The 27,153-nt window shown below is 40.3% G+C and overlaps 1 protein-coding gene across 5 annotated transcripts in view; it reads right to left on the bottom strand.

Annotated features, from left to right (window-relative positions):
- Positions 1-27,153, bottom strand: part of nav2a (neuron navigator 2a) — a 755,574-nt gene that overhangs the window by 144,111 nt on the left and 584,310 nt on the right. For all 5 annotated transcript variants that reach the window (XM_052028895.1, XM_052028896.1, XM_052028899.1 and 2 more), the window contains one exon: positions 25,481-25,603. In XM_052028895.1, the coding sequence (XP_051884855.1) occupies positions 25,481-25,603 (123 nt within the window). The remainder of the gene's footprint in view (positions 1-25,480; positions 25,604-27,153) is intronic.

The following is a 27,153-nucleotide window of genomic DNA, read 5'->3' as shown; positions in this document are numbered from 1 at the left end:
TTCATTGCGACGATTACTGACACGAGCTTTTATATAATACCAGGTTTATTTATTACTGGAATTCTGGAATTTAAATTCCCAGCTGCCATGGTCAGGCTTCAAATTCATGTCCCTAGATTAGTGAACCAGAATTCCAGCCATTAGTTCAGTAACTCAACCACTAGGCTACTGTACCTCTTTAAGAAGTAAATTTTACAAACTTCATTGGTGTCATTGTTAATAGCAAACGGAAGGTCCTACACTGCCACCTCTATCGTTAAGGCTACTGTGGAGAGCAGATGTTAGTGGCCCAACAAGTGAATACAAATCATTTAATTCCATGTCATCAGGAAAAGCTATTCTAATAACTGCAATGACCAACAAATGATTCTTGAATCCCTTCTTTTCAAAGAGTTTGCCTTCTTTTTCCCCATATGTTTCAGCTGGAGCATGGGGAGTGAGCCTGCCTCCGGTCACTGTTTCTACATTCTGTTATTGTTTTCCCTTGTACTTCCTCAATGCACTGTTGTAATGAAATGATCTGTATGGATGGCACGCAAAACAAAGTTTTTCCACTGTACCTGTGTACATGTGACAATAATAAACCAATTTACACTGGTTATCTGAAGCTGACTTCGTTAGAACAGCCACATATTTAGCTTTTTTTTCGGTGACAATTAACTAAGTCCATTCACGGATGTTAGTGTTCTGAAGATAAATATATAAACAGTATACCTCGTATTAATGCATGACTTAAAGTCATTGCAAAGCACTTCACGGTCAATGAAGCATGTTGAACATGCAGAACCTAATTGCTGCATGGTAAAATTCCACACACTATGTAACAAAGGCCAACTACATTTGTTTTAATAATATTAATTTTTTGAGAACTCTGCAACAATTTTGAAGGTTTATTGAGTTGTACACCACAATCCTAAACTAAAGCACAATGACGGATTTCAGAATATAACAATAGACATCAGTAACATTTCAATCTGAGACAATTCTAGCACTCATTATTTTCCAGTAAATTGAAGTCGTTATTTACTTCTCACGAACAGCATGAATCAGAAAACTGTCAGGATCAAATCTCCCTTCTCTCTGCCAATGACAGGAATCTAATCAGTGTCAGGCTATGAAATAATGCAATGCAATGAAACTTTGCACAAACATTCAGTCCATTATCTAATTTCTGTTGCTTCTTCAGACATTTTGTCCACCCCCAGGAAATTCACTAAACATTAACATATAAATGTATTTGAAAGGCTCATACTGATGTGAAAAGATATTCAAAATTGTTTCGATTTGTTTTGGAGAAAAAACATCTCTCAATGTCATCATTGTACCAATGCTACAATTAATGAGATTTTATCTTCTTATTAATACATGGGTTGCGGGTATACTGGAAAGATCACACCTCCTAAATCTGCAGCCTCTAACACCAAGAAAAACAAGCACAACAGGTGAATGGGGAGACACTACCTGAGAGTTCCCCTCTGGTCACACACCATCTTTCAATGGTCACTGTGTCTAAATCCTGGAACTCCCTATCTGACATCACTGTGAGACTACCTTCACCAGAGGGACTGTTGTGGTTCATGCAATCACGCTGACCACACATTTCCTCAAGAATAGGTGGATATGTAAATATATAAATAAATACATCTATACATGCAGGTTAACTAGCCTGAGAAGGTCCTTCAGCCAAGACTTGAAGGCAAATTGAAGGCATGTAATCATGTTCATCAGATAAAAAGACAAGGATCTCTAACACTGTTCATGAAAAATACAGAATTGCTTTAGAAGCAGACACAACAATTGTGGGAAATGTGGAATTATCTTGCACCAAACTTAAAACGTTAAAAATCCACTAAAAGCTTCAAAAACAGCTTTCCAAGTGTCAAACAACTCCCTACTAGAATTAATAATCTACTTTTTATGTACTAGCATCCTAGTTAAGAATCACTAGTCATTAATATTCAGCTCTTAAGATGGGTGAAAACAGAGCAATCATCCCTGTGTCCTCTACATTTCACGAGCTCTTTTTTTGTCACATAAAAACATACCACCTACTGTTTATCAGAGATCTCCTGAATGTTAGCATTCTTAGGGTTTGGAGCCCTGGATTTAATTGGCAATTAACATTTTATGCGAATGCCCAATGGTGGTGCAGAATCTTAGGTGGAATAATTCACTCATGTTATCCAAACTAATTTGATCATGTTTGTGGCCTTTTTGCCCTTCCAAGTTACCATCTAAGTTACTTTTCCTCTCCAAAGTCCTTGAATATGCTGCAATGTCCCAAGGTAGTGCCCATCTCATCAGGTTTCCGCCTCTCTCATAGTAACAGAGCAACTTTGATCAGAGTCACAAATACAGATTTGTTCACCATATTTAATTAACAAGTAACTTCCGTTCATTTAGCATGTTAACATAACGCACAGAATTATCAAGTGAAACAGAAATAACTCAAACCTCTGCTGCCCATGCCATAGCTTGCTCCAACTCCTATTCAACCATCACCTTTATGCCACCATTTGAGCAAATCATTAATTTTAAAATTCTCACCCTTAAATTTTAATTTCCGCTCTCCTCCAGACCTACAAACCTCCAGAAAGAGCTCCTCCAGTTTTGATTCTTTGACTACTCCCGTACTTAATGCTCAACCATGAGCTTTCAGCTACCCAGGTTGTAAAATAAACCTCTCTTTCCTCCGTAAAACCTCCTTCTTTGATCTAATGTTTGGTCACTTGCCCCAGTATCTCCTTTGCATTACAGCGTTATTTCTGTTGATAATTATCCTGTGTGCTATGTTAACAATGGAAGTTGTTGTCATTTGTTAATTAAGTCCCATGACATTATCTTTATTCTTTGACCACAATCATGCTATCCTTCAGGAAAACTGAATAGAAAATAAATGTTAATTCTAGTGTAGGACTCATCCTGAAACCACAATTGATACAACAGATATCAGCCGAGGCACATAACCCGAGACGCCCTTAATGAACTGCACTGTGCAATGAATGACCCTTGACTTTTTGATAAGGATCCAGCAAGACCATCATTGATTGAAAATCAAAAGACTACACATTCTGGAAATCTGAAATAAAAGCTGAAAATGCTGGAAACATTCAGCAGGTCAAACAGCATCCATGACAAGAGAAACAGAGTTAATACCTCAGGTCAATGATATTTTATCAGAACAAGATGAAAGTTCTGATTAAAGGTCATCAGTCTGAAGCATTAGAACTGTCATTGATGTTACTCAGTGGAGAAAAGTAAATCAAAGTAAACTAAAGCAAGGAATCTATGACCCATCATGCACATACCTGCCTTTCCTGTTCTTGGGCCAAGTTTTCATCAAAAAACAGCATTTTTAAAGTTGGGTTTGCAAACTGCAATGGGTGCGAGCAAATGTCCTGTTCCTTGGATCTGACTCAAAATAGTTTGGTTTCTTTGACATTCTCAATGTAATAAATTAATTCTTAATGCCCCACTGAATAGGTTTGCTCATCCGGTAACATATTCTTTGGGCTGGTGACCTTCATTCAACCACTCGTAGCATTTCCGGTTTGAAAGCTGGTGTTGAAAACCCATAAAACCTGTTTCTCTCACATCACAAGCAGTCTAATGGTAAAATTATCTCATCAGATTGTTACCAACTTAATCCTAACTGTCAATAACCTCTTTCGTCAAAGCACTACAACATGAGGCTAACAGAATGGGATCGTTAAATTGATGTAAGATACAAAAATAGAAAAATAAAGTTGAAACCTCCAATGTTCATTTTATCAGTGTTACTTTAAAATAAAACTTTTGTTCAGCAAATGCAGAATCTTATTTTATACATAATCGAGCTCTTGTCATGAAAACACATTCAAGCCCTGTGTGGTGGGAGAATCAACATGGATAACCAACAACTCAACCAGATTCAAAGTTTAAAACCTAATGGTCGAGTGAGGTGTCTAAAGATTACTATTAAAGTTTGCATGAAAAGAGTACACACATTGTACTGTAACCAAGCTGCAGATGCAATTGGAGCTAATACAGGTGCAAATTGTTTGAAGCTTACTGCAGGGAGCACTGTACATAAATTATTTGCACTAGGACACTGAACAAACAGGTTCCTTTAAGAGTTGAATTAAGCTTACATTAACCATGAGAGAGTTCATTATTGTAATGGTCTTTTGAAGTAAAAGCCAAATGGCGGAAATATTTGATTGCATCTCCTCAAACTGCCAATAGAACTTCAATAAACGGTTTATACAGAGAAATAACCAGGCATTTTTTGATTAAAACAATAAAGTTAATATGTTTTAAAATTTAAGAGTTTCCCTTCCAAAAGGGAAAATTATTTCTTTGAAACAATAAAAACACTGACAGTGCTCTCTTACCTCCAGCTCTCCTTTAACTGAGGTGCAGTCAGATAACTAGAACACACAGCAGAAGCAGGTTGGAGGATCTTTGTACCTTGGGTTTTCAGCATGCTCTCTCAGTTATTGTCCGTGAGCACTAGATATCCTCTGCTCATTTCCATGCACAGAGTGCCAAATGTAAAGTCCCTGTGCTGCTTCTAAACTCCACCAGCCTCCATAACTTCCAAAGTAATAAGTCACCGCTTGGCTAATGCAAGTAACCAGACACTACCCACTGTCCTGACATATTTATCAAAAAACTTGTCATAATGTAGCCTTCCTCTCTTCCCTCACCAAAACATCTGGTCCAGTCTTCAGCTGTGGTTTAACACACAGAAACCTTGTGCTACCACCCCTTGGGAGCTGCCTAATATTACGAGACACCCAGCCCTATTGCCTCCCAGTTGAAAGGCTTACGTACTCATGCATAACATCCCATTAATTCAGTGCAGCCAGATCAGACAGCTTTGTTCAGAAAGGCTCCTTTCTGTTCACTTGTTTCAAGTGAGAAGTAACGCATAAAACCTGCCCAGTGAGCAAGCCCTCGAGCACTGTACATAGCAAACAATGCCTAACAAAGCCACTCTTGCTGTCTGTTCCAGCCAGCAGCAGGAATCCATTCCCAGGCACCACTCCACAATATCCATGAAGTAATACAAGTCAATCAGAAGTGCAAAGTTCTTAACTTTGTTTGCCTATGCTATTGCAAAAACAACTGTGGAATTCCAAAACGCTGCAAAATTGAAATGAAGGTGATTAACCCAGTAAATACTGGATTTCCTTTTCAGTTCATTCTCTTTGAATTTTGTTAAACACAAAGCTATTTCTGCCATGACATTTCCCAAGAGCAAACTAATATTTGTATGAACCCTTGTATGTAATGCAAGTTGAAGGGATTGATGCATTGGAATGATACTCTTGGATGAATTTTACATTCATCAAGTCTACATTAAAAAATGATTCCAAAGATTCCAATTTTAACAAAAAAAACTCTCTGCAAACAGTCTTAGAAAACATGCCTTGCTTCTGATGGAATGAATCTCAGTATTCCATCATGATTTATTGATCTTCAAATCTGAAGAGCAAAGTGATTTTGCTGTTTTATTATCTCAGAGGCTTGTATTACTGTCTTGAGCATTTTGGCAACAGCAAGCTTTGGACTGTTGAGTTGACCCAAGATAGTCTGAATTCACTTAGAAAACAATGAACAGCTGGGTGGGAAGGTGGGGAAATAGGCAAAAGAGTATATTTTCAGCTTTATGTCGGATTTAACTTTATATTGCATTATTGTTGGTCCCATCCAGAACTAGGTTGTAAGCTTACCAAATGAGAAAATCTCATTCAAAAAGGGAGTCATACTTTGCCACTGGCCCTATTGTTTGCTGTGCACAGAAAGTAAAGACCACCTGATAGATGTATACAAGATCATAGCTGGTTTAGATAGGGCAAAGAGGAGAATTCAATTGGTATTGGTATATTATTGTCACTTGTACTGAGGTACCGTGAAAAACTTGTCTTGCATACCGATCGTACAGGTCAATTCATTACACAGTGCAGTTACATTGAGTTAGTACAGAGTGCGTTAATGTAGTACAGGTAAAAACAATAACAGTACAGAGTAAAGTCTCACAGCTACAGAGAAAGTGCAGTGCAATAAGGTGCGAGGTCACAACAAGGTAGATCGTGAAGTCATAGTCCATCTCATTGTATAGGGAACCATTCAATAGTCTTATCTCTTTAGTGGATGGCTCAAAGACTGGGAGACAATGCCTGTAGGGTTGATAGTAACAGAATCGGTGTCCTCAAAAGGTACTTGAGACAGAATAAATTGCAGGGTTGTGGGGAAGGATCGGAGGAGTGGAACTGATGGGATTGCTCAACTGGGAGTCGGTAGAGACTTGAGGAGCTAAGGGCCCCCTTCTGTGTTGTAATGAATCCATGACTCTCATTAAGCCTCAGTGACTTTGGCTGGCCAAATCTTATGGATGGATTTACTGGAACAGGCACGGTAGTGTAGCGGTTAGCGTAAAGCTATTACAGCGCCAGTGACCCCGGTTCAATTCTAGCCACTGTCTGTAAGGAGTTTGTACGTTCTCCCCACATGGGTTTCCTCCGGTGCTCCGGTTTCCTCCCACATTCCAAAGACGTACGGGTTAGGAAGTTGTGGGCATGCTACGTTGGCACCGGAAGCGTGGCGACACTTGCGGGCTGCCCCCAGAACACTCTATGCAAAAGATGCATTTCACTGTGTTTCAATGCACATGTGACTAATAAAGATATCTTAACTTACTTAAAATCCACCAAGTCAAAAATGCACAATTCCCCGTTCAATATATTTACTGTTGAAAAAGCAAAACTAAATGAAGAAAACATGAACTTAAGTTTTAATATCTCTCGGGGCTTACTCCTGGCTATCACACAGCTTTGGTTAGGAGACTTATCCTCAATTCTGAGAGCCACAGGGCAATCCTGGTGGGTTGGAGATCTTAAACTTCAGAGTTAATAGGCAATACATAACTGAAATAAATGTCATTCACTCCTCATTTCTTTAAGCCTGACATTATTTTATAAAAAAAATATTTTTTATTCATTCTCATGGTTAAATAAGAATAAGAAGCAGAGTTGCTGGCAGGATCCCAACAAATCAGGTTGCAACAGGAATCCGATTACTGAGGGAGGTGAGACAGCGGCGCCACTGGCAGCGGGACGTAATGATAGTGCAACAGGAACCTCCCAATCAGCAGCACCCGAACTCCAGCCCAAGCCAACATTCACAGGCCCACCAAAGGACCTCCAACATTTATCTGCATGAGCGGCACAAGAATAAACCAATCCCCTTCAGCCTCTTGCCTGATGTTTGGGCACTCAAGCTTTAAATGATGACAAATTTGCAATTTTGGCTTCCCGCTGAACGAAAAGCTTCTGAGCCAATTATGACTGAAAATGCCCAGAGAATTTTGACCTTCATCTCGAGGGGATTGGAGTGAAGAAGAGTGAAAGTTTTGCAACCATATAAAAAGGTCTCATTCAAAATCAGCTGGAGAACTGCATTCACTTCTGGGCACTGCTGTCTTGGGAAGAATGCATTGATCCTTGAGGAGGAGTGAAATGTCTATTCAACAGTGGCTCAAACAGTTCAACTGTGAAGACAGGTTCCATGGACTATATCTGTCCTGAAATTTTCCCGGAGACACGAGAGCCTGCAGATGCTGGAAATTGGAGCAAAAAACAAACTGCTGGAGGAACTCAGTGGGTCAGGCAGCAGCTGTGGAGGAAAATGGACAGTCAATGTTTTGGGTTAAGACCTTTCACCTGGACTGGACTTCATCAATCCAGATGAAAGGCCTCGATCTAGAAATGTCAACTGTCTATTTCCCCCCATAGACACTGCCTGACCCACTGAGTTCCTCCAGCAGTTTGTTTTTTTGCTTGAAAATTTCCTCATCTTTTTCACAGCTTTTAAGGGAAGACAGTCCTATTTGTGATATTAAGCCTTTAGGCAGCATTGCTGCCCACAACAGAAATTTGAAACTTGCTTCTTCCCCCAAAAGCAATTGAAGGTAGGTCAAATGAAAACTTCAAAACCAGGAGAAAGAAATATTTGTTAGGCAAGGTAAAAGAGCCAATCCTGGTGAATGGAGATACGGCGCAGATCAGTAATAACTCAAACGAATGTGGAAAAGGTTCAAGGAGCTTGCATGTGCCTCAGCCATTTGTGTGAGAGCTCAAGCAGCAAGTGTTGAGAGGTTATTCAAATGCACAGATTAGCTTGGCCGAACCCAGTCATGTCCACGTGGGCACACTGCTCAGCAGATGATTTCGGTTCTCCCTAGCCCAGGGCCATGAAGGCTAAATTATAGTCCCTATAGTTCAACTCTAATCTGAATGCTGGCCACTAGGATCAGTTTATTTTGCATTTGTAATTTCAGGCTATTCACATGGAGAACTTGTCAAATTGGCATATTTCTTTGTGCTGAGGGCTGGGGAGAATTGTTGGCCATCGCCTCAATTGTGATCAGGTGACAGGAGGCAGGGATCAAATTCTCTGTTTGTACGCTTATTTCTGCCTGGTATTTCAATGAGCATGTTAGCTGAGAACTGGTATTTTCAGCAATCCAACCCATTTAAACTTGAAAACACGCTGTTCTGCTTTACATTTCACCCACTAAAGGTGGCTTGAAGATTTTACAAATATAATTGGCTCCCTATTGTAGGCCTTCCTTTCTGATATTCCATTTCGTTGTCATCTTTGAATTATAGTGAATGTTATGAATGAATGTGTCTTCATTGCATCAGCCACTGAGTTGGAGGGAGGGAGAGATGTACAAAAAAAAGTCCATTTTGAAGCATGCAATCTATTTTACAGAGGCATTTTTACTCAGCAGAGTACTGGTGAACTAGAGCATACAAACTCATGACCGTGATCATCATTATCATCAGCAAAGTCTATCTCTAACAAGATGCAGTGAATAATAGCTGCAAAATGTACATTATGAGCATATAATCAATCCTAAAGTCTTAAGGAGACACAAGATTCTGCAGATGCTGGAATCTGGAGCAACACACACAAAGTGCTGGAGGAACTCAGCAGGACAGGCAGCATCTACGGAGAGAAATAAATAGTCAACATTTCGGGACGAGACCCTTCATCAGGACTGGAAACGAAGAAGGCAGAAGCCAGAATAAGAAGGTATGGGGAGGGCGAGAAGTACATGCAGGCAGGAGATAGGTGAGCCCCCCTCCCTTTGTCTTCCTTTATTCCTGTGGCCCCCTCCACCCTTCTCTTTCCCATTGCCCCGCCCTCATGACCTGCTCATCTATTCCCCACCTCCTTCCCTTTATTCCATGGTCCACTGCCCTGTCCTACTGGATTCCTTCTTCTTCAACCCTTTACCTCTTCTATCACCTCTCAGCTTCTTACATTTCCCCTACTTTCCTACCTTCCTCCTCTCACCTGGACTCACCTATCCCCTGCCTGCATGTACTCCTCCCTCTCCCCCGACCTTCTTATTCTGGCTTCTGCCCTCTTCCTTTCCTGATGTAGGGTCTCGACCCGAAACGTCGACTGTTTATTTCTCTTCATAGATGCTGCCTGACCTGCTGAGTTCCTCCAGCACTTTGTGTGTGTTGTTCCAAAAGTCTTAAGGCTGCATTACAATTCCTGGCTAGGATGATTTTGCAATTCTGAAGATGGAGAAAAATAATCAATCATCTCATTTCTGGGTAACCCTTATGTCATGACTCTATACAGCCAGGTGTTATTGTTTGAGATGTTTTTTTCTTAATTCTCCATCCCAATCAAGAACTTCATTATCAGGTTATCCTCCCAATCTAAATTTCCAGATTCTACCTCACCAGGGAGCATGTAGATTATTGACCCCTGATCACTGGGATGTGCTGGTATGACCAATTTCCTCAGGAATCCAGCTATTTCTCTAACACAAGAGAATGTAGATGCTAGAATTTGGAGCAAAAAGAGCCTTCTGGGGAACTCAGTGGGTCAGGCAGCATTTGTGGAGAGAAATGGACATTCTGGTTTCAGGTTGAGACCCTTCATCTGGACTCCTGTATAAAGAGGTGAAGGGAAGGGGGGGGGTGGGCAAGAGCTGGCAAGTGACAGGTGGATCCAGAAGGGGTGGGGTTGATTGGCAGATAGAGTCAGGTGGAGGAGGAAAGGATGGAGATGGCAACAGAGGGTGGGAGGTGATATTTATGGAATCTGATAAAGAAGGAAGGTGAAGATTGGAACCAAATAAAGGAGGGATGGTGGGCAGATGGGAACATTCCTCAGTCATGCTGTTGTCGGAGATTTCATATTCTTCTGCTCAAATCACTGACTTTTACATCGGCGATGAGTTTTTTTTCTTTTATATCACAGGATTAGCAGCCAGTGTTCTGGGCCATTGCTTCAGAGTCCCAAGTTCAAATCCCACCATAACAGGTGGGGAAATTTAAATTGTGTTAGGGATTATTCTGAAGTTATGAAATTATGGATAGCATAATCATGGATTAATTAAATGAGAACCAGTCTTCAGGAAATAAAATCTGTTCACAATTTAACTTTAACTGATGCTCTGGGGTCAATGAAACAAATCACTGGGTGTGGGACATTCTGATTCTATCCCATTGAAACTACCACAGGGGAAGACAATGTTCATGTTAATTGGTGGTCATTAAAAACTTCAGGATGAGATCAGGGAAGGCATCAAGTGGCCACCTCCTGTATTAGCACATTGTTAAAGGTATCTCCCTGCCACTTAATGCGCAGTTCAGGACAGGTCTGTTCTGTCACTTAATATTCTGGCTAGTTGTATATTCAGGGAGCCATCCCTCAACACAGTGACAAAAGAAGTATATTTTGGGTGTCTGGAGTTTGTACTCTTTCAGAACAGATGCCAGTATTGAATATTCAAAGGGGTTCTGGTAATTCGGATGTGTTCCCAATATAAATATATAATTCTACAAAGTTACCTGACTATATTCAAAATGTTAAAAGTTAAGTAGGCGATTATAGCCACTGAAGCTGTAGTTACTTGTTTATTGTTATCTTTGTGTTTAAATGTTATAAAATATTGTGTCAGGAGAGTGAGATTCTCTTAGACTCTCTCTCCAGAAGATCTGCTGTGTGAATAAAGACTTCTATATCTCCCAGTTACAGCTTCCGTGTGGCTCAGTTTCATCAGTCACAACAAATTGAAGTACTTAAAATATATCTGGAATTCAAAGAAAAGACTAGTCTCAGCAGTGGTAACTGCCATGTCGTTGAGAAAATATGATTGATTCTGCTTCCTTTTCTGGTCGGGCCAATATTAGCTTTTAGTTGTTTCCTCTGTTCAGGGCCAGTTATAGATGGAAAATAAATACCAGTGTGCCGGTGATATCTGTAATCTGTGAACAAATAAATAACGAGAGGTAGAGAAGTCCTGAAGAAGGGTCCCAACCCGAAATGTTGACCGCCTGATTTTCTCCACGGATGCTGCCTGGCCTGCTAAGTTCCTCCAGCATCATCGTGTTTTTCATCTTTCAAATAATGAGAGGTATTCACCCTTGTCTAACTTCAGTATTAACTTAAAATTTTATATTAATTTGGACAGCATAAATACAAAAGCACATCTACACATACCAACAAAAGGAGTTACTGCTAAAAAGTATCCAGGGCAATTAAAGGGGAACTTTAGCATTGGGTTAAGGTCATGGACCTCCTTGTCATAGGAGCAGGATGTTGCTCTAAGTCTGTGTAGTGGTTGGTATGCAAATGTCATTCCATGTTAAAAGAAACCACACTTGGGCATCTTCCATTTCTCAATATGTTTGGAACGTGGAATATCAGGCACATCATAGACATCTCCAGCAGTAACAGATCAGAACACTGCTCCACTATCCTAGCAGAGGCTTTGACATTGACATCGCTGCCTGACAAACACAATGAGCGAGAGGTGGGCAGCTCAAAGAAGAGGGTCAGTAATTCAATCTGTGGAATATATCAAATATTTAATGACAAAAGCAAAAAAACAAACTGCTGGAGGAACACAGCAAGTCAAGCAGCATCTGTACAGGTAAATGGATAGTTGACGTTTTGGGTCAAGACCCTTCATCTGGACTGACTCAGCCCACCATGATTTGCATTTATGAAGAGGCTCCTGACTTCTCAAGACAACACAAGCACTGTTCCGTGAGAATGACCAGAAGATGCAGGAGCTAACTAACTGCAAATGCAAGGCTTTCTTGGATTGGAAACATCTCGTTTCAAGGCAAGCACTTGAAGGCTGAGATCCAACAAAAAACTTGTGGCCTGGAGGACAGATGGATGGTGTCCAGCAACTAGCCAATAACCACAACATGCATGGATTCTTCAGCATCATGACCATTCACAGTGCAGGCTCACAAGTGGCTCAGACTGAAAGCCAGGAAGGGAGAAGAGCTTATCAAACACAGAGAGGCAACCAGTGCTCACTGGAGGGAGTATTTCAAAGAACTCCCCCACTGGGACACTGCCCTTAGCATTAGTATCCTTGACTCCATCTCACAGAACACCACTCTGTCCACATCTCAGAGTGACAAGACGTTGGAAGGCCAAGTGTCAACTGAAGATCAAAAGACACCTGGAGCAGAAAGTATCCCTGCTGTTCTAAAACTGAGCAGAGAGCAACTGCAGGCACATATACAGAGCCTCATTCCCCCCATCTGGTAAAGAGGAGGACATACCAGGGAACCTCAGAAACACCACAATTGTGACCATCTTCAAGAAAGGAGGCAAATCTAATTGCTATATCTACAGAAGGGTTTCCCTGCTGTCAGCCACAAGGAAAACCATTGGAAGGGTCCTCCTCAACTGTCCCCTCCCAGTGGATGAAGAGCTGCTCCCCAAAACACAGTGGGGATTTTGTCCATCTATAAGCACAATGGATATAATCTTCACCACATGACAGTATAGACATTACTAAATACAAATGCTGAAAATGTAGTTTTTAATCTATAAGCTTCTTTCATTCTAAAGAAAACCTCCTCACTTTTTTGTTAATCTTTTCTTTTCCTGGAGGTTCTGACCCTTGTTTGATGTAGCTTCACGAGTGCACAAAGCTAGTACAATGGGCTCTTTGTCTCCTTTCCCTCATGTCAGAGAACCATCAGCACAACAGAGGGCAAGACAGCCGAGCCTGACTTTGTTCTCACCCAGATTTGTTTCCTCTCTCCAAATGAACTCACCTCAGATCACCTCTCTCAGCACAGAACAGACATTAAATCTGGGGCTTTTTCTTTTCATGGACAATGCTTCTTATAAAGAAGAGACTACCCTTAAACACTGCCTTTCCCAATATCAGATGTCCCAACGTGTAATGCAGACATTTAGCTATTTTTAAAGTGTAATCTCCTGTTGGCAGTGCTGGAAACGTGGAGCTGATTCTCCCATTGAACTACAGAAGAGTACCTTCAGTAATCGACTCCAGGCCACTTCACCACATGTGATTAATAACCGGACCAACTACATTCCCCTTCCTTGACTTCGAGGTCTTTCAGTGGTGGCAAGGTGACCACTTGCTCGATTTTTTACCGCTGCTCCCTGTTGAGCATTCTGCACAACTAATGAAACACTCAACAGTGATGATAAACTATCTACACAGAATGCCACCTCACCAGAGGATTGTGCTCTGCAGTGAAAGTAGGAAAGGCAAGCCACTCCGAGGAATCGATTCAGCCCACTCTCTCTGCTTTAAGAGTTTTAATGAGGTTTGGTATTGAAAATGATGTTTCCTTATTCCAGCATGAACCCCAGGCAAAAGTATTCTTTTTCTAGACATTCTGGCCAGACTGGTTGAATTATAGTGATGATGGGAAAGGCAAGAGGACTCAGGTTTCAATTCCTGTGTGTGGGGTGGGGGGTGGGGAAATCAGCAGAATAGGCGGACGGACATATCTATACTGTATTTCTTCTAATTACATGTTAATTACATTCTTTTCCTTGAAATGTAGGAATTAATTATACAATTTATAAGATGTGCAAGTTAAAAAGAATGAATCAGATGGAAATCTTTGATTGGACTGTTTCTGCATTTACAATTACAATGCAGAGTCATAGAGTTATACAGCATGGAAACAGGTCCGTTGGTCTGACTTGGTCCATGCCAACTAAGTTGTTAACCCAAGCTAGTCCGTTTGCCTGTGTTTGGCCCATATCCCTCTAAACCTTTCCTATCCGTGCACCTATCTAAATGTCATTTAAACATTGTAATTTTACCCGCCTCAACTGCTTCCTCTGGTAACTTGTTCCATATACCCACCACCCTCTGTGTGAAAATGCCATTGGATGTGCTGGATGGGGTCAGCTGTGAGGCTCCAGTGACCATTTTGACTGTTGGTCCTGTGCTGAAAACAAGGACTCCATTGTAAAGAGACTGGGCACTACAGAGCTGAAAATGTTCCATCCAATGGGCTTTCCAAGGCCAAGCGTGGTAGGTTGGCATCCATTTTCAAAGTGGTGGGCTGGTAAGGGAGGGGAGACACCAGAGCTCTGCACATGGTGGGGAAATCAGGAGTGAGAGATTGGTGGGTTTGTGTAGGCTGGGGTTTTGAAAACACCACTGGCAGCATGTCGAACTATGGGGCACCGCAAGTACTCAGGAATCAGACAAGTGGTTGGTTCAGGGTGGTGTAGTGAGGAGGCCAAAGATGAAGCTATCTTATAGAGTCATAAATTCATACAGCATGGAAACAGGCCCTTCAGCCCAACCTGTCCATGCCGACTGTGTTGCCCAGCGAGCTAGTCCCATCTGCCCGCATTTGGCCCATAGCACTCTAAGCCTCTCCTATCCATGTACTTATCTGGATGGTTTTTAAATGTTGCTAATGTGCCCACCTCAGCCACTATTTCCAGCAGCGCATTCCAAGTGTGCATGGCCCTTTGCATGAAGAAGCTGCCCCTGATGTCCCTTTTAAATCTCTCACCTCTGATCTTAAACCTATGCCTGATTGTAGCAACCCCCTCCCTGGGAAACAGACTATGTGTTTTCACCATGACTATGCCCCTCATGATCTTATATACCTCTATCAGGTCACCCCTCAATCTCCTACATTCCAGGGAATAAAGTCCTAGTCCTCGCAACCTCTCCTTGTAACTCAGGCTCCCAAGTCCAGGCAACATCCTGGTAAATCTTTTCTGCACTCTTTCTAGTTTAATAACATATTCCTATTACAGGGTGACCAAAACTGTACACAGTACTCCAAGTGCAACCTCACCAACGTCTTATATAACTGCAACGTTATTTCCCAACTCCTATGCTCAGTGCCCTGACTGAAGGCCAGCATGCCAAACGCCTTCTCCACCACCCAGTCTACCTGTGATGCTGCCTTCAGCAAACTATCCACTTGCACACCTAGGTCACTCCATTCCATTGCATGTCTCAGTCCACCGCCTGCAGATAAGTCCATGTAGGCCCAGGACACCCAACAACAGGCACTCACCTTGACAAATGGTTCAGTCCCATGCAATGCTCCAAGTGCATCTCATGCAGCACAGTTGCCTTAATTGCACAGGTGGCTATTGCAAAAAGAGCCTGAAGTAATCTAGAGTTACCATTATCTACTCAAAAAAAAAATTTTTAAACTGCACCATTCCAAAACAAAACGATGATACACTATTGAATTTTTTGGCAATAATTTGATGGCATTTTTAAATCGGATCCGCCTGAGGTGGTTATAGATTTGTTATCCACCTTTCCCTGAATCAATTTCCCTGCTTCCAAACACGTCTATTTTCACCAACTAAATTCCATGCAATAAAAAGTGTTTTATGGATCCTGCCTACAATTGTTCCACCTTTTCAAAAAGGCAGAGAGTAAACAGCTGTTCTTAAATCAGTTGTAAAACTCTCAGCTTACTCATCCAGTTCAACCAAGACCCAACATGTTTCAGAAAAGATATTCATGCGGAAGGAAGGCAGGCAGGCTTCTGCCACTGCTTCAAGAAGTGAGCTCAGCTGTGATGTCCCAATGTTTCCATTAACCTGTCCCTCAACCATTAAATTAATTCTGTCTCGCTCACACGTTCGAGATGCTGGAGGGAACTGCAACTTGTAAGGTCTGAATATTATGCTAATAGAGTTACATGTGTGAAAAAATACACAGAACCTGGTAGTGATTAATGAATTCTGACAGAAAAGCAGAATATGATCATCACAAACAACTCCCGGGGGAACCTTCTAAAGATAATTTACTGCAAAAGCTATTGAAAGTCAACCTAGTGATTCAACCCATTTGTAGTAACAGACTACTTTAAATTGATGCTCATATTTCAAACAAATTTAAACTTAATTCCTTTAAGCAAAAGCTTTTTATCCAAAAAGTGTTCAAAAAGTGTTTTAAGAATTTTAAAACCAGAGTTTTCCCCTGAAGCACTGACACTCAACATCACAGAGCAGGACCATTGCTGCCTTGATCCTTTGATCAAGCTCCAGGGCAGGCCCGGTGGTGTAGTGGTTAAGCGCTGTTACAGCGCCAGCGACCCGGGTTCAATTCCGGCCATTGTCTGTAAGGAGTTTTTATGTTCTCCCCGTGTCTGTGTGGGTTTCCTCCAGGTGCTACGGTTTCCTCCCACATTCCAAAGACGTATGGGTTAGGAAGTTGTGGGCATGCTATGTTGGTGCCAGAAGCATGGCGACACTTGCAGGCTGCCCCCAGAACATTCTACGCAAAGATGCATTTCACTGTGTGTTTTCATGTACGTGACTAATAAAGAAATCTTATAAATCTTATAATCCTGATTTAATATGTACACGTAGGTTGTGCTGTGTCCCTGAAAGTTGGAAAGGAGGGTTAAAATGGGCCAGCCCTATTTTGAATTCAGATGGCAGAATGTGTTATGTTAAATAGAAGTTCTGAATGAAGTCTGGGAGATAAGAATAAACCAAGTGGTTTCCTCATTTAGAAACTTGGCCATCCACACTGGAAAAGGAAAGACAAAATTAAAAGTGCAAGGAACAAACTACTTTTAAGAAACACATCGACTGTCAGGCAGTCAGCAGTCTAATAATGAGATACAATCTTAAAAGAACCAAAGCTTGGAATAAATGCATATTAATATCAGTAAGCTAAGAATTTAATTTTTGCCTTTTGTTTTCAGGGTATGGACATCCCTGGCAAAGCAGTTTCTATCATCTATCCCAAACTGCCCTCAAGAAGGTGGTGGTGAATCACCTTCTTGAATTGCTGCCGTCCAAATAGTGATGATACTCCTACATTCTTTTAGGATAAGCAGTTCCAAGATTTAGACCCAGCAGCAATGAAGGAGTTATGTTCTATTTTCACGTTAGGATGGTGCATCATCTGGAGGGGAGCTGCGTGCGGTATTGCTCCCATGCATTTGGTGCCCATGCTCTCTTTGGTGGCTGCTGTCACAGATTTGGGAGGAACTGTTGGAGTAACTACAATGCACTTTGTAGATGGCACACAGCAGACACATAGTGCTGATGGTACAGGAAGTAAATGTTAAGGGCAGTGATTGATGGGCTGCCAATAATTTAGCCACTTCCTTGTCTTGAGCTTATGAATGTTCAAGTCTATTTCATTCACTTGGGTAAATTTATAATATTTGGATCTCTGTCCCATCAACTTGTTACAGAATTTGCCTCAAATTGGTATTGGTTTATTATTGTCACTTGTACCAAGGTACAGTGAAAAGCTTGTCTTACAAACCGATCGTACAGGTCAATCATTACACAGTGCAGTTACATTGAGTTAGTACAGAGTGCATTGATGCAGTACAGGTAAAAACAATAACAGTATGGAGTAAAGTGTCACAGCTACAGAGGAAGTGCAGTGCAATAAGGTGCAAGGTCACAACAAGGTAGATCGTGAGTTCAGAGTCCATCTCATCGTATAAGGGAACCGTTCAATACATTACCTTGCCAGCAAGAAGACTGTTCAGATTGCAAAGTCCTGTTAAAAATGCTTCCAAAGATACTTCTACTACATAAAGAGGGGGGAAAAAGAGCTCAAACGAGAAACACAATCTGCATTTTATGTTAACAGGAAGCAATGACCTTGCACGATGGGTGCAATGAGTTCCTTGTTGGGGCTTTACAATGGTCCACAACACAAGGGCTGAAAAAATCGTGTGTCCACATTGCTTCTCATATTTCTCCAGTCCAATTGATCCTATCTTTACATCTCATTTCTAAAGCAAACATATTCTGAATGGAAAGTTATAAAAGTGAACTTTCCCTGAAGCTTTTTCACTCTGTCACAAATACTTCCTAACACTGAAACACATTTAAACTGTTTGAAAACTCAAGAAGTTAGGGAGGGATGAAACAGTACTTTTGGAAGTGGTTGGAGCAAACAGCGGCATTTCCTTTGATGGGTTGATTTATAAATGCAGTGGATGAGTGTGGTGATAGAGAAGGATAAGCCCCAAGCTCCCTCACCAATCTGTCACATTAACCGATCTTGCTCAGGGCAAGGTGCAGGGGACACAGAACGGTTTAACTGTTCAATGACAATTCAGTGACCACAGTGATAAGCCTCCTGTGTAATGGTAAAACAACATTTTCTGCTTCTGTAACAGAAGAGATTTAGAAAAGGACTAAAATCTTTGTTTGAAAATATATATAGGCATTGTCCAAGGAAAATAGCATTGGTTGCAGTATTCTTATGGGTAAAACTATCAGATCTGTATGTATGCATTTAAGCATTGCATAACAGTTTTTTGCCTCGAAATTCATACCTGATTAGTGTCACTAAATATGTTACAAAATGGTGAAAGCCCTTAAACTTTGCCTCTGAAATCACTTGCACTGACTTTAAAGGAACTGAATTTTAGAGACAGAGTAGAGTGGGCAATAACTAACAGAGAGCATGTTTACCAGGACAGACCAGGAATAAATGTCTTGACAGATATGTAAATAAGTCCTTTTGTATCTTTTCTTTCTCCAACTGCTGGTACTTAGAGTAATGGTTACCTTGACAACTTTGGTTAGCACCCTTTCACATACATTCTCTCTGTTCTGTCAACTCTTTTCCTTCTTTGCAACATGTTTTCTCACTTTTCCAGTTCTAACGAGAAGTCAATGACCTGAAACACTGACTGTTTCATTCTTCACGGATGCTGTCTGACTTGCTGAGTGCTTCCGGCATTTTCTGTTCTGTCATGTAAATAAGCTCAGCTGATGATGCTAAACCAGTTTAACGGAAAGCACCTTATATTTACTACAGGTTCACCTAACGATGTATTGAACGTACATCTGCAAAGAGAGATTTGTGGCTGGATAAAATGTTCCACCACAGCAAATCAGCTATCAATTAAATTTCTGTGCAAGTATGCATTTCAATCTCCCAGTGCTTTATACCACCAGCCACTTCTCAGTTCATGGCAAAATAATTAATATTAAATAAGAAATTCTCCTTGGACTTCAACTGAAAGCAAATTCTACCACAAAGTTAACATGCATGAATATTCAAAGGGAATTCGCAATTCCTATTTATACAAAGGGAAGGCTTTTGCGTATTTGTGAAGGTGCATCGATCGACTCTAGGATTCATGCACCTTGCTTAAATCCTACAGTTATTGTATTAATGCAACAAAAATGTGAAAGAGAAGCCTTGCTCTATTTTTCCCTAGAGTCAGGTTGGAGCCAGTAGTTAGAGCCAATATGAGGCAAACATAGAACACAGAAAAGTACAGCACAGGAACTTGCCCTTTGGCCCATAGTGTCTGTGCCAACCATGGTGCCAAATATAAACAAATCCCATCTGCCTGCACATCATTCATATCCCTCTATTCCTGGCAAGTTCACAGGCCTGTGCAAATGTCTCTTGGACATCACTATCATATCTGCATATTAGTGCTAAATCTGAAGTTTAAATTCATCCTACAATTTAGCTACTTCAGACAAAAACTATGCCTAGTAGTTCATGTCAAGGCGAAACGTACGATGTCAGTACATTGTACTCTGCCTCTCAATTTGGTTCTATGAGAAACCAAATGGGAAGATAAGAGGTACACTTTGAAGCAAAAAACTCTAAGTACAGAATTGAAAAGTCCATTAAAATCTTCTGTTCAACTTTTTATTTTGTAAGAGTCTTCAGTGGCAGTGGTTGAATATGAAGATCTGATGGGCTTCCTGAGATACATTTTCCCCTTTGGCTACAATCACAGAAACCAGAAAATGCCCACTGGTGACTAATTCATCAGGGGACTGGGACCAGCTTCCAGGGCAGTGTTTTCTACACTTATACAAAAATCACAGAAATGTGAGCTGCACCAAAACAGATGTGCAATGAAATTTGGCTGCTCCACTGAAGGATAATTGGCTTGAAAGGTAACAAAATGAAATGGAAACTTCCAATATCTTAAGTTTGCCCAGCGAGGTGCTAAACCACAAAACCAAGATGGTTTCAGGTTCACTTTCCAATCCATGCCAAATGATGATGTGTCAGGCCCAATGGAAGTGACATCACAACTAGCTTCAGTGTCCAAATATCACCAGGCAAATAAAGAGATTTGGATATCCTCATGTAAATGCAAAACTCAAAAGTCTTTATCAACATTCATAAGAAACAGGAGAAGGCCAGAAAAACCTTCAGGCTTGCTCTAGCATTCACTAAAATCATGGTACTTGGCCGAGTCCACTTTCTCACCTACACCCATACTGTCGATGTTTCAGGTCAAAACCCTGCAGGATTCCCTACTCCTGATGCAGGGTTTTGAGCTGAAACGTCAACTGTTCCTTCCCCCTAACAGATGCTGCTCAACCCACCGAGTTCCTCCAGCAGATTGCTATTTATTCATCCTTTGTTTTCTGTTAAGATTTTACCTCCTACACTTAATTCTGTTTTTGTGACATGTTATCAAATGCGCTTTGAAATTCCGGGTGTACAGCATCCATTGCTTCTGCACTATCCAGCAGTGAAAGTAAGCATGTAGGGACCAGCATGAAGAACCATTAAAACCATGGCCAGGACTATGGTTTCAAAGGGTAAGATACAGTATGTGACAGTGCTGATTAGAAATTGAAGTCACTTTCATCCCTTCCCCAATTCACCCTGCTGTTTACAACCTCAAATAAAGTCAAGGATGATCTCAATTCCATGAGATGATTCTGCCTCTGACGAACTACATTCTGAATTTTCTTAATCCTCTATTACAATGACATTATTAATGGATCCAGCACAAAGGCTTCTGAAATGAGAAATGCAAAGACTGTGAGCTAAATTAAGCCAACTTATCTTTGAGTTGAAGTGAAAGCTTTGGATCAGGAGTCACTGCTTTGAGCATAAACTCTGGAATGGTGTAAAGACTATTCAAACATTTCCAAAACCAACACATTTAGTTGTTAGTGAAATTCCTCAGAAATGATAATGTGGTTTATATCTGACCATGGGATTAAAGAAGAGGGAAGAACATGACACCTCAAAAACTAAATAGTGTAATTTTCTAAATTTTTATTTCAAATACCAACTTCAGCATAAAGCTCTTCTTCAAAGCTTCTATTTAAAGTTATTGCATTTCACTGTGATCTCACTAATTTACAATTTGCAGGACTCTGGTTTCTTCATAATCCTTTAATTTCAAAACTTACTGACAACCTGAGGTTATGTAGCTGACTAAACATTATATAGAGAATTAAATGCAGATTTGAAGTATGTACATTCAGAAAATATTTGGTTAAGAAAACAAAATCTACATTTCCCACATTGCTAGAGTCAATGTTTTATTCCAGATATATTCCAAGAGCTTTGCCATGGAATAGTTTCAGGGTTTTAATATCCGTTCTATTCCCTCCACATCTCTCCTGAGTCCAGCTTAAGCAGTAGTTAACATGGTTGACAATCAATCAGCATTCATGTTGTGCCAACCTTCAGTACCCAGTCTACAGCAACATTAATGATCTTTCGAGCCAGATTTTTGCAACCAAACACCCAGAGGTCATTCAGTCCCATGGCTTTCACATCATTGGGCCTTTATTCACAAGCTACCATCTTCACATGGAGGCATTTTTGACTGCCAAACAAAATACTTGACACTGCACTCAACACACTATTTTAAGCATTTAAATCAAAGTATTGTGAGCTATTTCACAACGGGACAAATGATAACCATCCTGGTTTGTCCAAATGGCCTCGTGCAAGCACTTTCCAAAACAGATGAACAAGAGCTGTGGTTGGTAGGATCCGTGGAGTGTCGTGTCTTTTCTTAAATCATCTGCCTCAGTGTCCATATAAAGGTCAGCTAATGTGGCATGGTCAAGAAATCCAAACCAGGATGTTCTGCAAGACTGGATTTACCATTAAATCCAGATTAAAGAAAATATTCTCATCTACTGTCAAACTATGAAACGTAATGGATGATGGGAAGCCCTGTACTTAAACCTAGTCCTCTTCAGCAGTCACACACAAATTTTTGGAACTAGTCACTGGATATCACTCAGGCTTGGAAGCCTCAGCAGGATTTCACCTCCTTTGCCAAGAGTACCAGCCTGTGTGCCAGTGTCTCACTGGCACACTAGCTGGTGCCAAGCCAGAAGTAGTCTCTGATGTGTGTGTGCTCTTTAACTTTAGATTCACTGAGAAGGCTGCTACCCATCACCGAGTTAGCTCTTACAGATCAAAAGCACATGATATTAGCAACTTCTACATCAGTCAGTATCCAGAGGGTAGACATCCATCCTCTTGTGTATTCACTAAATATGCAATGAAATTATTATGGAACCATATTTCAGAAAAGTAGTTAAACGTGCATTGGGGATTGTATTGTGTGCTTAACACATACAATAGAAGACAAGTTTCTGTCCCTGTGTATTTAGTGAAATGTGAGGGGACATGAAGAAAATTAGGTATTTTTTAAATGAGTAATGCAATAAATATATTAATTTTTCAAAATATTTGTATATGGATTTGTGTTATTATGCAGATTTAATAAAGAACTACAGTTCCCAGCAGGCAATGTAAGGGGTCACGGGGGAACAGGAAGTGGCTGTAAAAAGAGAGGGAAAGCAAGCCAGTCTGTTGGCTAATAAAATGTTCAGATGTTAAACCCACGCAAAGTTTGTCTCTTGATGAAGGACAAACGTATCAGGATTTATCATTACCTTTCAGCATAATTCAGGACAATCAACTTCACTGCAATAGATCATAGAGTCATACAGCACAGCCACTGACCCTTCAGCCCATCACATCCATGCCAACTGTACATATGCCATTTACCAGTACTTGGTTAATGGCCTTGTGTGCCTTGGCGATTTCAGTGCTCATCCAGATACTGCTTAAATCCTGTGAGAATCTCTGCCTCAACTCCACCTAGAGCCCAGTACATTCCAAATTCCAACAGCCCTCTGGGTGAAAAGTCTCTTCCTCAGATCCCCTCCAAATCTTCTGCCACTTACCTTAAACAAATGCTCCCAAGTTTTGAACATCTCTGTTATGGGAAAGATTTCCTGTTTTCTACCTGACCTATGCCCCTCATAATTTTGTGTACCTCAATCAGTTCTCCCCTCAGCCTACTCCACTCCAAGGAAAGCAAACCTAGTTATATAGTCTCTCCTTATAACTAAAATGTCCCACCTCAGGCAATGTCCTCGTGAACCTCCTTGGCATTTGGCTGTTTGTCAGAGTTTGCTATACACTTATTTGCTGCTGCACTTCCTACATTATAACACTGGCTATACTTCAAAATTATTCAATGGTTGCAATGTGCTTTGGAACATTCTGAAATTATGAAAAGAACAATAAAATTCAAAGTACTTTCTTTCCATCATTTCTTTGAATCAATCTCAGTGCAATGCTTGTTTAAACTTCTGAGAAAAGAAGGCAAGGATACAGTTTTGGTCTTTCAATAACCACATTATCAGCTAAAACACATGCAGCAACTTAACGTGCTGTAAACAAAATGAATTCATTACTGGGTTGTGCAGAAATAACACTGCTGAGAGTTACAAACACGATTCCTTTGGCAACAGATTTTAAAATGAATAGTTTTAAATTCCTTTCAGTCACCCATATAAACAGTGAAAGGCTTATACAAAATTCACAGGGGCAAACAAGACCATCTTCAAACTGTAGGATGAATGTTCCAGCACTGGGTTCCTCTTCAGAGGCACCGTTCAAATCACAAGTTCAACAGTTACACTCATTAGTGAGAGTCAGGGCACTGTGTACACTTCTGGTCATTTTACAGGAAGGATATGGCAGTATTATGAATGGAACAGAGGAGATTAACAAGGATTTTGCTGGGGTTGGAGAATTATAGTAATGAAGAAAGATTGTTTTCTTTGGAACAAAAAGGGCTGAGCAGAGACTTAATTGAGGTGTACTGAAGTTTAAGAGGCCAATACAGAGTGGACAGGAAGAACCTATTATTTCATTTAGAACAAATGAACCGCACTAAAATGCTGAGTTTATTTTATACTCAAATGAATTTCAGTTTAATATAGTTTGGTTTCTGATTTTGACTACAAAGATATCCATCTTTTGTCAGTTTGTCCTTCAGCACTGGAAGGTATTTGAAGCAAAAGATTATCCCCAGATGTCTTGTTTACTTTGGCAATGGAAACATGAAGAGGATCCAATATTTACTTGAATCCATCTGATTTTGTGTGGAAGTCTAGTATACAGCTGAAACAATAAATGACAATAATAATTTTTGAAATACTTACAACACCTTACAAAAACTATTGGAGAGTTATAATGTTGGTAAAGTTTGAACTCAAATGCAAGACAAACATTAAAGTTTATAGTTTAGGATCTGTTTTGCCTCAAAGGACGATCCTTTCAGATTTTTTTTAAAAGCAAGTCATGCTTTGCTCCATATTGTAATAGATGAAAGGGGTTCTCAAGTAGGGGGTCTTTATCTGCCATTCTGCCTGCATGTACAAAGAATTCCTGGTAAACTCTATCCTTTGAAATTTGCTCATCAGCTGTCTTTATATTATTCTACACCACTGGCTCTTAATTCCCAGGTGCAGGATAAATTCATTCGATTACATATGAACAAAAGACAGGAAGGGTTATTTCTAGATTTAGCATTCCGTGTTATTATCTGTCGATCCAGCTCCAATAAATGCACAGTTCCAGTGATAGCATTTCCTTAACAGTGACATTGTAATCTGAATTTTGGATGCTTTGGCCATCATGATATTAGTTTTGTTTGTCACGATCAAACCAATGCTTTCAACATGCACGATGGACAAATGTCATAGCTGTGTGTGCTTTGGATTGGAAATCATTTTACAGCAGGAAACATTCAGTCACGATCTTAAACAGTAACAACAACACACGTAGTCCTCCTCTCTGAAAGCTTGGCAACATGTGATATGAACAGGCCCAGACTTTTCAACCCATTTAATCTGTCAGATTATTCAACCTCACCATGTTATTTGGTATCTCAGTTCCATTCATAGTGTATGTCTTTGATCAATATAAAGAACAAATGCAACTGCAGAACAAAAGTCACAGCAAAAAAGAAGGCAAAATTAGTCACAAGAGTTAAAGATTTTTTATTTCCACAAAATTAGGGATGAATTTAGAACCATAGTGTCTTCAAGGAACCTGTGCAGCTGTAGACAACTGCAGCTATTCCTTAAACAATAAGATTCCTACCTGTCTGCGTCACCCAGGCCTACAGATGTATTACGCTGGACATTTTCTCGCACGGCAGCCATTCCATCTGGCAAGCGGTTAAGTCGACGAGTATAAAGTCCCAACCCACCATCCGTCAAGTATCTGGAACAAAAAAGAAACATGTTGTTTTCAGCTGTGATAAACTTCAACAGCCAGCTAGGTCCCCCGGAATAAGATCTTAGCATTCTGGGAGCAGCATACATTGGCAGGGCTCCATGTTCGGCTTATTTTCATGAGATAGCGGGCACATGTTTTTGTGCATCTGGTGTTGTTTTCTTGAAAATCATGACTGCGACGGCTTCAATGAAAATTTATGGTACAAACGTGTTTCTAGGCAGTGGTGCGTTGACTTTATACCACAAGGATGCCACAGTTAATCAAGAGGTTAGAAGGGACGAGAGCAAGATCTTAAAATTCAACTGCAGACCCTTTGCACCCTTCAAGATGTATTATGTCCTCTTCACTTCAATACACTAGTTGGAAGTAAGATAAGTAACACATAAATGCAGCAAGTCATTCTCCATGAGATTGTGATATAATGCATTTATCTTTAATCACTTTATCTGTTATTTATTTAGTCCCTTCTGAACACATTTTAAATTCCTGACATACGTTATTGTTTAACTGACTAACCTCTTGCAGAGTGTAACTCGTTTCCACACGTAGTATTTTTCCAATGCTATTCTTTTAATGAACACAGCTAATTTACCATCTCTCTTTCCCACTTCTACAAGCCATTTTGTAGTTTGTTCTGATGTGTTGATCAGAACTATCGTTCTTCTTCCATGATCTGGTTTGTTATCTCTACGTTGTTCTATCTTTATCTGCAAACTCATTCTCTGGATCTGATCTTTAAACAAAATTTCAAATTGCAAACAGTCCTTTAAACAAGGTTATTGCATTTAGAAAACATTATTAGACAATAAATTTCAGAATCAGATGCCTCATACAAGAGTTCCACCTCACAAATGACAGACTAAAAATGTAGCAAGTGACAGATATTCTATCTCACATTTTCAGTCAATGATGATTTGTAGAATTAGATCAAAACAAAATCCCTCCAAAATCTAGGGTGTATCAGTGCAAAATGTGTATGGCAGCTATGTTGACACCAGTGGAGCTTAGGTTGGGTTGTGCTCACATCTGAAACTCCTTTTACACTCCATTTGGAGGAGTATTTGCATACCACTGCTCCCAGAGTTTGGTGTTTGCATATTAAGGATAGTAAAATGCATCTTCTCATGGGCTGATCATTTAATAGCGTTTACATAGTTGAAACTGGAAGCCTAATAAAGCCAGTGAATAGTTAGGTTCTCACGTGGTAATGGAAATGGAGTGTCATTTATAATCTCCACGGAATTTCTAAAACAATACACAGAACATGAAGGGACAAGCGTTTCCCCACAGCTGGTGAAGACTCATATGAAGTGCAGCGTATTCTTACCAAAGAGTCTGTCAACTGGAAACACTTGACAAAAAAAGACCTTGCATCTGTAAAACACCTTCCACAAAGCCTCCTCCTCTCTGCTTTCTGTCCATTAACCAATCATAAATCCACTCAAGTATATTACCCACAAAACCCATGCTCTCTAATTTAATATCTTGTGTGGCACTTTATCAAAAACATTCATAAAGTCCAAATGCACTACATC

This window comes from Pristis pectinata, chromosome 14 (assembly GCF_009764475.1).
Source record: "Pristis pectinata isolate sPriPec2 chromosome 14, sPriPec2.1.pri, whole genome shotgun sequence".
In the NCBI taxonomy this organism is placed as follows: Eukaryota; Metazoa; Chordata; class Chondrichthyes; order Rhinopristiformes; family Pristidae; genus Pristis; species Pristis pectinata.
This window is presented reverse-complemented; position numbering and strand designations above follow the sequence as displayed.